Source organism: Setaria italica, chromosome II (assembly GCF_000263155.2).
Source record: "Setaria italica strain Yugu1 chromosome II, Setaria_italica_v2.0, whole genome shotgun sequence".
In the NCBI taxonomy this organism is placed as follows: Eukaryota; Viridiplantae; Streptophyta; class Magnoliopsida; order Poales; family Poaceae; genus Setaria; species Setaria italica.
Window position 1 is genome coordinate 46864381 of NC_028451.1, and position 15203 is coordinate 46879583.

A 15203-nucleotide genomic window follows, 5' to 3' on the forward strand; every position below is an offset into this window, starting at 1 on the left:
AAATGCAATTATAGTAATTGTATTATATATAAAGCGATTTGAGCTATTACTGCATGAAATAATGGAATAATATTAGTAGAAAACTAATTTAACAATTTTTAGTGATTTTGGACGCGATTTTGACCAAGTATATTAGAAAAAGGTCACTAAAATACGTTATGTCATGTAACGTTTGCCGAGTGTCTGTAGGAAACAGTCGGCAAAGATGATGGTTTCCCGAGTGTTTTCTCGGTGCACTCGGCAAACTAGTTGCACGGGCCCACTACCATCGGCCGTGCTTCAAATAAAAAAATTGGGATGGACTTTGCCGAGTGCCAGAACGGGGGCACTCGGCAAAGCCTTACTGTTTGCCGAGTGCTCAGATCTACGGCACTCGGCAAAGTTAAGTTGGAATTTTTTTATTTGAAGCACGGCCGAAGGTAGTGGGCCCGTGCAACTAGTTTGCCGAGTGCACCGAGAAAACACTCGGCAAACCATCATCTTTGCCGACTGTTTCCTACAGACACTCGGCAAACGTTACATGAAATAACGTATTTTAGTGACCTTTTTCTAATATACTTGGTCAAAATCGTGTCAAAATCACTAAAAAATTGTTAAATTAGTTTTCTACTAATATTATTCCATTATTTCATGCAGTTATAGCTCAAATTGCATTTATATATAATAAAATTCTATAATTGCATTTAATCAATAAAAAATATCAAACGCATCCGAAAAATTTCCAAATTTTGACATGAACCAATCTGTGCTGTATGTTGCCTATACAAAAAGATTTGAAGCCACACCTTAATTCAAGTGTCACTTGGACACCAAATCTTATTGGCTCCTTTCTAACTTCTATGAATCCTTCCAGGAGATTAGTCGGTTTCTAAGCATCATATGTCAGAAATTGGGCGAAACGTTCTCAATTTTTTACCACAGCCTCCACACATAATATCATGACATCTTGACAAATCTTGTGATTTTCAGATTTCGTTTGGTTTTTTTACAATTTAACAACCATTGAACCACAGGTTCGTGGTCGTGTTTTTTAAAAACAATGTTCAAAATGTCTTTTCATTTTCTGGTTGAGACCTCAATCCGGTCTCTATAATATGAATATGATTTTTTCACTGATTTCAATCTATTATTTCAAGTACTTGCAGTTAAAATTTGACTTCAATCAAAAAATCCCTATTAATGCAAACAAAGCATTAAAAATCCCAAACAGACCCCAAAATAGACCAACTTTTAATATGCATAACCAAATGTCCTACGTGGGGAGTAGAAAAAGTGTGGAGGTTCGTTGGAGGGAAATTTTTGTTTTTTTTGCCGAGTGCCGACAAAAACACTCGGCGAAGTGTTGGGTTTGCCGAGTGCCTTTGGGCCGGCACTCGACAAAGTGTTGTGTTTGCCGAGTGTCCCGGCGAGGCACTCGGCGAAGTTTTCAGTGTGCCGAGTGTGTGCGAGTGGCACTCGGCGAACTCCTCTTGGCCGAGTGTCGAAGGGCAGGCACTCGGCAAAGGTCTAACGGCCGGCCCAACCCGGTAACGGACGACGCACGTGCGACACACGCGCTGTTGATTTACCGAGTGTGGCTTATTTGCCGAGTGTCCAGGAGTTGTTTGCCGAGTGCCTTTTTTTTGGCACTCGGCAAACCTCCTATTTGCCGAGTGTATTATGTTCGCCGAGTACCTCATTGTATACACTCGGCAAAGACGGTGTTTGCCGAGTGCTCAAAAAAATGCACTCGGCACACTTTTTACACTCGGCGAATTTAGTGTTTCCAGTAGTGATGACAATGACATGCTAACAACAAGTGTTTTCGAATGCAGGTCAATGATAATAATATATTCCGTTTGTAATTAAATACTCCATGTGATAAGCAGTTTAATTACAACATCAACACGGTCTACAAAGAGATACAATGAACAATATATTATACTCCCTCCGTTTCAAATTGTAGGTTGTTTTGACTTTCATAGATTCATAGATATTTATTATGCATCTAGACAGACACGATATCTAGGTGCATAATCTAGAAAAGCTAAAATGACCTACAATTTGGTACGTTGAGAGTATTTTTAAATAAAAAATATATACCATGAAATTACTTTTAATGATAGATCTAGTACTATTATATCAATCTTATGTTGCAAAACTATTTGTATTACCACAAAGCTTAAATATTCCCTCACCATGACTTTTGTGGCCTTTAATATTTTTTTTACTAAATATAGTTATAGTATCCAATAGGCACGAGATTGTGATATTACTTTTCAAGACAAAATCCATGCATGTGATTCATGTCATTAAACTAAATACTTTGAAAACTATTTCGCTCAAACTTTTCAAATGTTTGACTGGATTTTGATCAAAACGTCAAGTATCCGTGACCGTATCGTAGGGAGTGCTTATATTTGTGATAAAGGGGAGTAAACTACAAATCGAATATGCCGTTAAAACAAAGGTTATTCGATGAGTTTGCCGGTATTCAAAAATCAAAATGCCACTTTCTGCGACTTGGAGCTCCGAACCAGTCGTACAAATGCAAGGGGCCAATAAAACTGAGACAGCTGCAGAGTTGTGACGCGGAACGGCAATCCTGCTCATGAGGCCAGCAGTGTGCCATGCTCTGTCTTGAAAATGACCCGGCATCCTCATGCAAACGCATCTGTCTTACCACACGAGACTGAAGATAAGAAACGTCGAGCTACATAGAGCATTACCTTCCAAGCTTCAGATACTGACAGGTAATCTCGAACCGGCAAGACAGCACACCATGCTGTGTCATTTTGCCTCTGTTACGAGTACGACACATTTGGGTTCTTTCAAAAAAAAAAAAGTACGACACATTTGGCAATATGGCACTGGTTTACTAAACCTTGGCCCTGACCGCTGCAGTTTCCAGCCGTAAGAGATGCATCAGGTACTATGTTTTTGTAGAGTCTAGAGAGTTTTATTTCAGTCCAGATTCTGAGACAATGATCATCGCTGTATCATTTCACATTTTCACCTCTGTTAATCTGTTACTCCGTACGATACATTATACTTCTGATTGCTCAGTACGTCAGTAGTCAGTACGCTGAATCTTTGGTCCTTCTCTGATTGCCGCCAACTCGGTCCTCGGCGGCGGCAGCAACACAGAGCCGCGGCGGCGCCGCCACGGCGGTAATTGTTTCACGAGGTTCTTCAGCTTCGGCGACTCCATCACCGACAACGGCAACTGGATGCGCTACGCCCGCTCGCCGGGAGCCGTGGCGAGGCCGCCGTACGGGGAGACCTTCTTCCGCCGCCCCAACGGCCGCTTATGCGACGGCCGGATCATCATCGACCACATCGGTGCGCGCGCCGCCGCCGCGCTCCCCTCGTCATTCGTCACTGATGTCCTATGTCTTGCAGCTGACGCGTTGGGGATGCCGTTCCTGACACCCTACCTCGCCGGCAACACCAGCGAGGACTACGCGCACGGAGCCAACTTCGCCGTCGGCGGCGCGACGGCGCTCGGACATGACTACTTCAGGGGGAAGAAGCTCGACGCCCGTTTCACGCCCTACTCACTGCATTGGCAGATGAGTTGGCTCAAAAAAGTGCTTCGCATGCTGTCTCCAGAACAAGGTGATCACGCTTGCTCTTGCCTTACAGTACACTCTTACCGTATAAAACAATGAGAACATTTTTTCCTTTTCTTTTTATGGAAAGAAACATGTTTTTCTTTTCGTTTCAAAAAAAAGAAATACTAACATATATCGGGTACAAGAATCATTTTAAAGAAAAACTGTCAAATACTTGTTGTAATTTGTCTTCATCAGTGCACCCGAAACTGAACTAATATGCACCGGACGCTTCATTTCACATGCCGATCTGAATTCTGAACCGACGACCTGAATTTTGACTCGTCAAGTGCAATTTGGCCCCTATTTCTACTCCAGGTCGAGGATGGAGTGATCTGATGGCGAGCTCGCTGTTCCTCGTCGGAGAGATCGGCGGGAACGACTATAACCAGGCCTTGTTCCAGGGAAGGTCCTTCGACGAGGTCAAACCTACGTCCCCGACATCGTCGCCGGCATCAGCTCTTCAGTCACTGTACGTCATGACCCCCAACAAAACCACACAAAATTATTTCACAGGCGTAGTTAGTACAAATCCAGCAACAATTGATCCATGTTCGTGCCGATTTGCAGGAACTGATCGAGCTAGGCGCCAGGACCGTGGTAGTGCCCGGGAACTTCCCGATCGGGTGCAACCCGGGGTACCTGACAAAGTTCCAGACCAACGACACGGCTCAGTACGACTCCATGGGCTGCCTCCGGTGGCCGAACGACCTCACCGAGCTCCACAACCGCGCGCTCAGGGCGGAGCTGGCCGAGCTCGGGCGGTGGCACCGCCGCGTCGCCGTCGTCTACGCCGACTACTACGCCGCCGCCATGGACCTCACCGCCGACCCCCGCAAGCACGGTACTCTGATTCCTCGTGCACTCTTTCTTGGTTTCGCATCAGATCATGTCATCAACATCATCCGTGGCGAAATGCTCGCACTTTTCTTTCCCTGGATCTGATCGTCAGGGTTCGGCGGCGAGCCGCTGGTGTCGTGCTGCGGCGGCGGGGGGCCATACAACACCAACCTGACGGTGCACTGCGGCATGAGGACGGCGACGACGTGCCGCGATCCCTAGCTACGCCGCGGTGTCGTGGGACGGATTCCGCTTCACGGACCACGCGTACAAGGTCATCGCCGACGGCGTGCTCCGGGGGCCGCACGCCGCGCCGCCCATACTGGCGAAATGCGGGCGCCGCCGGCCGTGACCGTGGCCACTTCCCCTCCCAAGACATCACCGTGGCACCTCGCCTCACGCGTGTTTTATCATTGTCATCAGTTTGTCACATCAGTTCAGATTTCAGAACGCAACTTTGTACCAGTGATCTGCATCAATCCATCGGACGTTCGTCTAGTTGTTGCATCTGGACATGATCGGACGCGTCGCGAACAGTTCATCGGCATCTTCCGGGCCATGATCTTGTACATGGCCTCAGTGAAGTGTAGCCCGTCCCAGGACACGTACCTGGACGGGTCGGGGCACTGCACGGCGCCCGGCTCGCTGCAGTGAACGGTGAAGTTGCCGTTGTACGGCCCGCCGCCGTTGCAGCACGCGTCCAGGACCGTGCGCTCACGGAACCCGGCCGTACCGCGCCGGGGAGGCGATGACATCAAGGACCTCGCCGTAGTTGTCGACGTAGACGATGGAGGCGTCCGGGTGGCCGCGGCGAAGCTCGTCGAGCTTGGCCATGAGGAGATCGTTGTGGAGGACGGTGAGACCATTGAGCCACCGGAGGCAGCCGGCGTCGTCGTAGTCGTCGGCGTCGCTGTCGCGGAACAGGAAGAGGAACCGCGGGACGCAGCCCAGCGGGAAGATGCCCGGCACGTACAGCGTCTTGGCGCCGAGCTGGATCAGAGTCTCCAGGGATGACCCGATGGACCTGATGACAAGGGGCACCAGGGGCTTCACCCAGCCGAGCGTCTTGTTCTGGAACAAGGGGTGGATGTAGTAGTTGGCGCCGATCTCTCCAACCAGGAACAACGAGCTCGCCATGATCATGCGTCGCGCTGCATGTACGGCAAAACGTCATATATCGTAGCTAACACTATCTTCTTGTCATCGTAGAAATTGTAACTGTCTAGCTAGCTAGGACTAGGATAGGATCAGTCCTAATTAGCTCATAAGTGTGTGGTGGATGTACTATGCGTGTATGCAATCCACAAATTCCATTTCCACCGACCCGACGACAAGTAGAAAAGATCTGAGTTCTGAGCTAGCCAGGATAAGTGTCCAAGGACTCTACGTAGACGTGGTGATATTGATATCCACGACACGATAGGCTAAGTTAGGGTCAGTTTGGGAGGACTTTAGCTCCAATTTTTCCTGCGGCTCCAGCTGAAGCCCTACCAAACAGTTTGATCAAAAACGGCTCCACTTCTAAAGCACAAGAGGAATCGAAGCCGTTTTATATGGAGGAGCTGGGGGAAAATCTCTCCCGACTCCTTCTCATCTTAGGAGAAGCTGGAGTTCTACCAAACTGCAACGTGGGCGTCACCGGGAATTGTGCGCATGCCGCCGTACCTTGGTCTGTGGAGGCGAGCACTCGCTGCAACCAGCGGACCTGGACGCCGAGGGAGTATGGCGTGATCTCGCCGACGTTGAGGCGCTTCTTCTCGACGGCGGCGGTAGATGTATGTGTAACGACGTACCGATGAAGTCGACGATGAGGCGGCCGTCAGACCAGCGCTGGTGGGGCGGTGGAAGAAGGTCTCGCCGTAGGGCAGCCGGGCGACGGGGCCCGGCGCGGCGGAGTAGCGGATGAAGTTGGCCGTGTCGGTCAGCGAGTCGCCGAACGCGAAGAAACGGGGTTAGCAGCAGCCGTTGCAGTTCGCCCGTGCCGCCGCCCCCGGCGACGACGAGCACGCGGCGACGGCCACGACGAGAAGACGCGCCCACAGCAACAACTCCGCCATGCTGGAAGGAACTGAACACGGACGCGAACTGGTTGCGCAACGAATGGTGTGTGTTTCAGCAGGTGGGCTTGTGTATAAAAAAGAAAGGAAATTTCGAAACTGATTGGGAATTGGGTTCCCCTGGGCTGGAATGGGCTAGGTTTACTTGGGCCGGATTACAGAGAGGCTTGGTCTGGGCCGAACGGTTTCACACATTAGTGGATCGGCCCATGGGATGTGCATCAGCATCATCTCCCCTGCACACCCAACCGAGTACACCCCGATCTCCATCGCTGCTCCGATTCTTCTGCCCGAGCGCTTCGTCGTCTCAGCCTCGTCGCCTGCTAGCGGCCTAGCCGGCGCCATCACACCCGCAGGCCCCGCCGGAAGCGAGGAGGTACGCTTTGCCGCCGTTCGGATCTGGGTCTAGCTGCGCGGGTCGGAAGCGAGCCGGGGTTTTGGGGTTGGGCGGGCGCTTTCTGATCTGCTTGTTCGGGTTTCACAGCTGCGGAAGCAGGGGAGGGCCAACGCGGCGACTCCGCTCGTCGACTCCGCCACCGTCGGCGGCCTCTCGCGATGCCGCCTCTCACGGCTCCCAAGTCCGGCGACGCCCTCTTCGCCAGCGTCGATCGCGTCGTAAGCTCCTCAACCGTTCGCGTTTGGGAAACCCAGGAGGACCCTGGCGCTGGATCTGGCCCTGGTCTGTTCGCTCATGGTTCTTCGTTGGTTGCAGAATGCGGAGTTGTTCACCCTCACGTATGGCGCCATCGTGCGGCAGCTGCTCACGGATCTGGAGGAGGTCGAGGAGGTCAACAAGCAGCTAGATCAGATGTATGTGCCTCTCCTTTTCTTACTTGCACTTCCTTTTCCCGGTTAATTTAAAGAACTTTGGGTGGATGATGTAGCCAGTTAGATATTACAGTACTGATCTTAGTGTAGGAGTTCAAACTAGAAAATTGTGATACTGTAGTAGGATATTCCAATTGCTTGAACAGTTGAACTATGGACTTTTGGCCTGAGATCACTGAGGTGTTGGTAACATGTGAATAAAATGAATACTGGTATATATTGATGTTAGTGTAATTGGGTAGATCGGTAGAGTGATGTAGGCTTCAGAAACCTAAAGTCTCCATGCCTGGGTTTATATGAAGGCTTCATGATCCAACTCATAGTACACATTTCATGACGTTGGTTCCGTTGATGTGGCAACATGGTATTCATATAATCATATGCCCTAGTTTTACTAAGGGAGAAGATTTGCTCAATTGTGTTGTATCCCACTTGCAATTTTCTTGTTAATTGAAGAATGATGAAGTTGGATCTGGAGTAGAATCGCAAATGAAATGGTATTATGATTAATGAGTGGTGGAAGAAATACTATTTTGTAGCTTATTTCATGGAGTTGAGAAATATCTCTTGTTTGTTGGCTGCAATTCTCATCGTTTTCTGTATTAAACCTTTGCCTTTTCCTTTGAACACTTTCCAATATGTGTTATTTGTTTTTTAAAACGTTTCACTTCCAGGGGTTACAACATTGGAACACGATTGGTCGATGAGTTCTTAGCCAAGTCAAATGTATCAAGGTGTGTTGACTTCAAGGAGACTGCTGATGTTATCGCAAAGGTCTTTGCTAAACTCACTATTATTTGGTAATTTACCAGAATACAATTTGTTCACAGCAATGCATAGCTGCTGAGCCTTCTGTTCTTGTCTCCTAATTACTATACAGCATACCAGTCAGTGCATTCTGTGTGTGTTTAATATCCTAACAAGTATTTATCCAGTATTAGCCAATGCTTATGGGGTCCAATGGTAGTCCACGTGGTGTCTTTTGTTAGGTTTTTATTTAATGTGTCTGTACATTTTTAACTGTTCTTTGTGTCATTAAACCAAAAGCAAATGAACTGAAGGGGCACAAATGAGAGTGAGATGTTGTATTATATCTTTGTTGCGGTTGGGAAAAATCCCTCAACTGTAGCACAATTAGATCAAATTCTTTCAGAAGCAAATGCTTTGGAATCATTCGTTCTTGTTGCAGCCACCGCCCTGCATCCTGCACCTCTACAATTCCTGCCCCAATAACTCATCAGTAGTGAAGAAAATTCAGTACTATGATGTACCTTATATTTCTCTCCTGTGTTTATTGTGTGCTAAGATTTCTATTTTGTATATCTTTTCCTGGTTTATTGAAGTCCAACGACTCTTTACATAATTCTATTTGGCTTGATACTTCCATTTGCTACATTAAGATACTTAAGTTATTGGCTACCAAATGTTTTTCGCTTCCTCCTGTAACCTTCCTTCTATTTTATGCCCTCTATGGCTTTATGGTCTGATGGATTCCTTTCTTGCATTTTTAAAACAGCTTGGATTCAAGATGTTCTTGGGTGTGACTGCAACTGTAACCAACTGGGATGCTGAGGGTACAAGCTGTAGCTTTGTATTGGAGGACAATCCTCTTGTTGATTTTGTTGAGCTCCCTGACACTTGCCAAGGCCTTCAGTATTGCAATGTGTTAAGTGGAGTAATCAGGGGAGCATTGGAAATGGTTAGTTCTTCTGTTATTGCCATCTCATTTAGGTTTTATCCCTTTTACTCATCTTGATCTTCCAAGATGTTTGTTCTGGGATGTGTTCAGCAAACTTTTTAATACTTTAACCACCAATATATTATATATCTACAATTATCGAGATTTGTCACATGCAGTCTGTACTAGTATATTTGTCCTAAAAAATAGTATAGCAGTTCATGTGGAAATTTTTCCAGATTACTGTTACATGATAGCACTAGCATCTACCTCATCTGATATTGAGTATCTATGAACCAGTGTCTTATGTACTTAGTTTGTTTATTTAGTTGCCTTTATCAGATTATCATTCTTTTAGACTTTGTTTTTTATTGATTGCCCTGACTGATTGAAATTGTGGTTTAGGTGTCTATGAAGACAGAGGTGACATGGGTCCGTGACATGCTCCGTGGGGATGACGCCTACGAGATGCGGGTAAAGCTTATCAAGCAAGTCCCTGAGGAATACCCCTACAAGGACGATGACTAGTTTGATTTTCAGGCCAGGTTCATGCAGCAGGGCGCCAGTTTGCTTGTCTGGATGCTCATTTTGCTGTACTTTGTTGTGGATCCAGTTCTGGTATTACATGATGTCACATGAGTAAACCGTTGATTGCATTTGCACTTGCCGTGTGTATTGTAGAAATGCTACATATCTTCCATGCCTCGGGGCTTTGAATTAGTCCGGTGAATTAAGGGCATTTGTGATGCTCGCGATAGTTCTTGCTGTGTTTATCCAGACATAAAGCTTTTTTTCAGGCTGGTTAACTAGCAGATCATCTGGAAAGAGTTGACAACGTGCTTCTCCATCAGTTTTTCTGCCTGCTTTCCCAAAGTGTTATTATGATGTTTTAAAATACGTAACGTTTAGTACAGGATAATTAGTTCAATAACTTTTGGGACAATCTAATTAGTCCAGTAATGCTTCAAAATTTTAGAAACGGAGTCTGTCATTAGCCAAACACGTGTTTACTACTTGGTGTCACAATTTACACATTTGATGTACTTTCACCGGCCATATACAACAATCGAGTACAAAATCGATTTACCAACAAGCAATAATAACAATTGCTGTGGTGACAAGTGAAAAAAAGGAGCGCTTGGGACGCATGCCCATACAAATCAAGGGCTGCTCCTGCTCGCCAACGGTAAAAGCAGAAAGGGCGCCGTAAAAATTCCCCAATCTTCACCCACATCCACCCACGAAATCAAAGGCCGCAGCGCAACCGCCCCTCCCCTTCCGCCGTTCCGCCGCCTATTCAAACCCCGTCCCCCAGCCCAAACCCTTCCCCCCTTCCCTCCCTCCCGTTCTTCCGCCGCAACCATGGCCGCCGCCTCCTCCAGCGGCGGCGGCGGCGCGGGCGACGACCACGAGCCCTACCTCCTGGGCTTCATCGTCTCCAAGATCGTCGGCATGCGTCACTACACAGCCAAGGTCGCCGGCCGCGAGAACGTCAACCTGGTCCGGGAGCCGCTGAACCCTTACGACGGGAACGCCATCGCCGTCCACAACGGCCGCAACGAGAAGGTCGGCCACATCCCCGCCAACGTCGCCAAGGCGCTCGCCCCGCTCCTCGACTCCGACCTCCTCGTCGCGGCGCACGGCATCGTGCCCCGCACGGACTCCAGGATCAACCGCGATGACTTCAAGCCCCACATGCTCCCCTGCCAGGTCCACCTCTTCGCGCGCCCCGAAGCCGCCGCCGTTGTCGAGGTCGCGCTCTACGAGGCCGAGCTCGACCTCATCCACCCCAACCACCCCGAGTTCGCCCTCTCCCAGTCCGCCGCGGTCATGGAGCGGACCAAGAAGGCCGACCGGGACGTCGATAAGCTGTTCTCGCTCGTGGGGGGAAAGGAAGGGAAGGCCCGGATTGATCCGATGGAGGCGCCCGGGGATGTTGTGCTATCGGAGCTGTTCGACCATCAGAAGGAGGCGCTGGGGTGGATGGTGCACAGGGAAGAGTCGGGAGACCTGCCGCCGTTCTGGGAAGAAACTGAAGATGGGGTATTCGAGAATGTGCTTATCAATCAGAAGACAGAGGAGCGTCCGCCGCCCCTGAAGGGTGGCATTTTCGCTGATGATATGGGGCTAGGGAAGACTCTCACGCTGTTGTCGTTGATTGGGAGGACTAAAGCTCGCAATGTGGGTGTCAAGGAGGCTAAAAGGGCGAAGAGGAGGAGGGTTGAGGATGCAGGGGAGGGACCGCGGCCGACGCTTGTGGTGTGCCCGCCCTCGGTGTTCTCATCTTGGGTGACACAGCTGGAGGAGCACTTGGAACCAGGCAGCTTGAAAGTGTATATGTACCATGGGGAGCGGACAAGAGATAAGAAGGAGCTGTTGAAATATGATCTTGTTCTTACCACTTACAGCATCTTGGGGACAGAATTTGAGCAGGAGGACTCACCGGTGAAACATATTGAGTGGTTCCGCGTGATTCTGGATGAAGCCCATGTCATAAAGAATTCTACAGCACGGCAGACAAAGGCAGTGATTGCTCTGAATGCAGAGAGGCGGTGGGTGGTCACTGGGACGCCAATTCAGAACAGCTCATTTGATCTATACCCCTTAATGGCATTTTTGAAGTTCCAGCCTTTCTCAATCAAGAGCTACTGGCAGAAATTGATCCAGCGCCCCTTGGAGAAAGGGAATAAGACTGGGTTGTCACGGTTGCAAGTAAGTTAACACAAATTTTCCTTTCTTAATTCTCACTGCATAGGCCATTTTTATCGTTGGACTACTGGTAAGAGCTAGGAACTAGAAAGTATGGGCAGCTACATCAAATGCTCTTGAATGGTAAAAGAAGCTGACTTGCTAACCTGCTCGTAGATTTACGTACTTATCTATGCAACTCCTCATCCTACTTGAGTGGTAGGAAGTCCTGCATTCTGTGGTATGCACGCTGCTATGTTGCGTGGTTAATGTTCTGAACTCTGTTATTACTAGGCAGTTGCCATCACAATTTGCTTGCATATATTTACATTATGTTATTTGTATAATTCCATCATGACACTGCATGCAGTAAGAAACATAACACGATCTGCTATTTTAGTTGGAAAAATTGGAGATTGACAGTTTGAAACAATGCGCTTTCAATCAAGTATTGCTTATCTTTCACTCTCAAAGATTAACTTCTTTTTTGTCCTGTTTGCTTATTCTAGAACCTCCTAGGTGCAATCTCACTGCGCAGAATCAAAGAGACAGACATTGGAACCAAGAGCATGGTTGAGCTTCCCCCTAAAACTGTTTTAGAATGCTGTATTGATCTTTCTGCAGAGGAGCGTGAGATCTATGATCGGATGGAATTGGAAGTGAAAAACAAAATGCAGGAATTTGGTGACAGAGATTCAATTTTGCGTAATTATTCCACTGTGCTTTATGTCATTCTGAGGCTCCGCCAGCTGTGTGACGATGTCTCATTATGTCCTTTAGATGTGAAATCATGGCTTCCCTCCAACTCCCTTGAAGGTATGCCCTTTTCTTGTCTTGTTTATTTTGAATATGTTACCACTTGCCACGATGAAGTATGGCCAGAGCAAGCTTTTCATCTGATCAAAATGATAATTAAAACATATTGATTTAAGTTGGATGGCCTTGTTACTCAGTAAATGCCATATGTGAGGCATAGCATATTAGTGTTTATTTGAAGTTTCATGTTACTTATCTTTTTCCTGGAATGGAGTTTAACCACCAACTAGCAGGCAGAAAGTGTGGTTCTCCCATTCAAGATGTGCAAATGCTAGTAAATGCTTCTATGCTTTATATGATATTATCTCTCTTTGGAGGGGATGGTTGACGTGCATATAGTGACTGGGAAATCTTAGAGAAGGAAACAAATCTATTTTTCTTCACCGACATTGGTCATCCGTGACTGAAGTGCACAATATTGTGTTCTTCTTCCAAGAAACCTAAAATCATTTCATAGCCAGCAAAAGCATATTCCTTCAATTTTTTTCCTCCAAAAGCCCAATACTGTCCAGCTTAATCTTGTTTGAAGACAGTGGATTGTAGAGAAATTAAGATTTGAAAAGAATGGAAAAAAGGAATAGTATATTTTTCATCAGCATAAATTTACAAATTTTAGACTTCTTGTGCTAAGTTTACTTTTGCCACTGATTGTAATGATGAATTCGTCAAATTCTTACCCTCTTCATACCTTTTTGTATACCGTTAATTTTGTCTACCACTATTGACTATTCTCATGTCTGTTCACTTTGGTGTGCTTTGTTACAGATGTGTCTAAAAACCCAGAGCTATTGAAGAAACTGGCCTCATTGGTAGATGATGGAGATGACTTTGACTGTCCAATTTGCCTCTCCCCACCTACTAAAACTGTCATAACCAGCTGCACTCACATATACTGCCAAACCTGCATTGTGAAAATCCTCAAGAGCTCGAGTTCCCGTTGCCCAATATGCCGGCGCTCCTTATCTAAAGAGGACCTCTTCCTTGCTCCAGAGGTAAAGCATTCCGATGAAGATGGAGCAGGCAAACCTGTGTCTGACAGACCCCTCTCTTCCAAGGTGCAAGCCCTACTGAAGCTGCTGAAGACTTCACAGAATGAAGACCCCTCGTCGAAGTCTGTTGTTTTTTCTCAGTTCAAGCAGATGTTGATCTTGCTGGAAGCGCCCCTAAAAAATGCAGGCTTTAATATACTGCGTCTTGACGGGTCAATGAGCATGAGTAAGAGGTTGCAAGTCATCAAGCAGTTCGCCCACAGTGGCCCTGACTCTCCAACCGTGCTACTTGCCAGCCTGAAAGCTGCGGGAGTTGGCGTGAACCTGACGGCTGCCTCAACGGTGTACCTCTTCGACCCCTGGTGGAACCCCGGGGTGGAGGAACAGGCCATGGACAGGGTTCACCGTATCGGTCAGAAGAAAGAGGTGAAGGTGATACGGCTCATCATAAAGGACAGCATCGAGGAGAGGATACTGTCGCTGCAGGAGAAGAAGAAGCAGCTGATCAGCAGCGCGTTCGGGAAGAAGGGGGCCAAGGGTGACAAGGAGATGCGTGTGGAAGAGCTCCGGATGATGTTGGGCCTGGATAAGGGAAGGCCGGCCGGCTGCTGGTGGTAGCGGTAGTTGCCCTTCTGAAGCTGCTTGTCATACAGGTGCTGGCTCTAGGGATGGAAAGTTGTAACTAGTTGGATAGCTCTAGGGATGGAGGTTGTAGCTAGTAGAGATGTTGCTGAGAGCAAGGAGAGGCTTGTTGGAGTGCGCTCTGTCTAGCAGTGGGAGCATCTGATGTTAGAAGAGCTCCCTTAATATTTCAGTTTTTGAAGCGCGGGGCTGGAAGAAATTCCTGCAACGATGTATGTCTCTGATGCTAGACATTAGCGTTAGATCAAGAGTGCTAAAATGGATGCAGGTATGGTCTATGGACTCCTGAGTTGTGGTTATTAGAGTTCTTGAACATGGATACATGGCCAATTACTCAATCCTAGAATACATATCTGCTCGTGATATAGTAGCTTCGGACATCGTAATTGAAGGAATAATGAAGCTTCCAGATGTGTGCAGCTTAAGGGAACGCAAGAAGCAGGATTCTTTGAACTTTGAAGCGCAGTTTGCCTGCTAGCTCCATCTTTTGCAGTGTCTCTAGCGTAGTGTACAAATGTAGTGTTAAGCCGATCTGTCAAACAGTCAGCCCAAAACTGGTTTAGCTAGTGCCTAGTGGCCGCTGCTGGAAGTAACACGTCCTCTTGTGGTGTGACAATTCTGAATTTTTAGTATTGGTTATACTCCTTTTTGCTCGCAACAACATTTGGACGAGCCCGCGTCACCTACCTGTCTACGAGCTCTCTAGCCACGTCGTAGTACGTGCACTATGCAAGGTGCTGTGATCATATTATGAGGCTCAAGTTATGTGTAGTTCAAACTGCAGCAGGGATGACAACGCAGCTCATGGGTTGATGTTCTGAAAATTTGGACTTACTGAAGTTGTGCTCTGAATCTCCAGTGCTAATGTCAGTATTACGATGGAGTGCTTGTTACAGAAGAGTGTGAGCTGATTGCTTCTCCGAGGATCGTGTATTGAACAAAAGATGTTCTCCCGTTTCGTTCTCCGAGGATCATGTGATGATGCAGCTGGTGCCTCCAGGGCTTGCCGCGCCGGCGGCAGGCGACGGGAGTCGACGACGAGCTCGAGGGCCACGTGGACCAAACTCCCCGA

General features: G+C 47.6%; 2 protein-coding genes and 2 pseudogenes across 2 annotated transcripts; 3 read left to right on the forward strand and 1 right to left on the reverse strand.

The window, feature by feature from the left end:
- The first annotated feature begins 3209 nt into the window (after window positions 1–3209).
- On the forward strand, window positions 3210–4948 carry LOC101768207 (annotated as a pseudogene).
- LOC101759831 lies at window positions 4929–6379 on the reverse strand (annotated as a pseudogene).
- Window positions 6380–6710: 331 nt separating this feature from the next.
- On the forward strand, window positions 6711–9831 carry LOC101768867 (trafficking protein particle complex subunit 3). The gene is made up of 6 exons (XM_004958434.3): window positions 6711–6866; window positions 6975–7105; window positions 7203–7300; window positions 7993–8092; window positions 8835–9017; window positions 9402–9831. The coding sequence occupies exons 2-6, from the start codon at window positions 7046–7048 to the stop codon at window positions 9522–9524; spliced, it is 564 nt and encodes a 187-aa protein (XP_004958491.1). The 5' UTR covers window positions 6711–6866; window positions 6975–7045; the 3' UTR covers window positions 9525–9831.
- A 322-nt stretch (window positions 9832–10153) lies between these two features.
- On the forward strand, window positions 10154–14770 carry LOC101760243 (putative SWI/SNF-related matrix-associated actin-dependent regulator of chromatin subfamily A member 3-like 1). The gene is made up of 3 exons (XM_004959798.2): window positions 10154–11708; window positions 12194–12500; window positions 13266–14770. The coding sequence occupies exons 1-3, from the start codon at window positions 10359–10361 to the stop codon at window positions 14105–14107; spliced, it is 2499 nt and encodes an 832-aa protein (XP_004959855.1). The 5' UTR covers window positions 10154–10358; the 3' UTR covers window positions 14108–14770.
- Window positions 14771–15203: the final 433 nt, after the last annotated feature.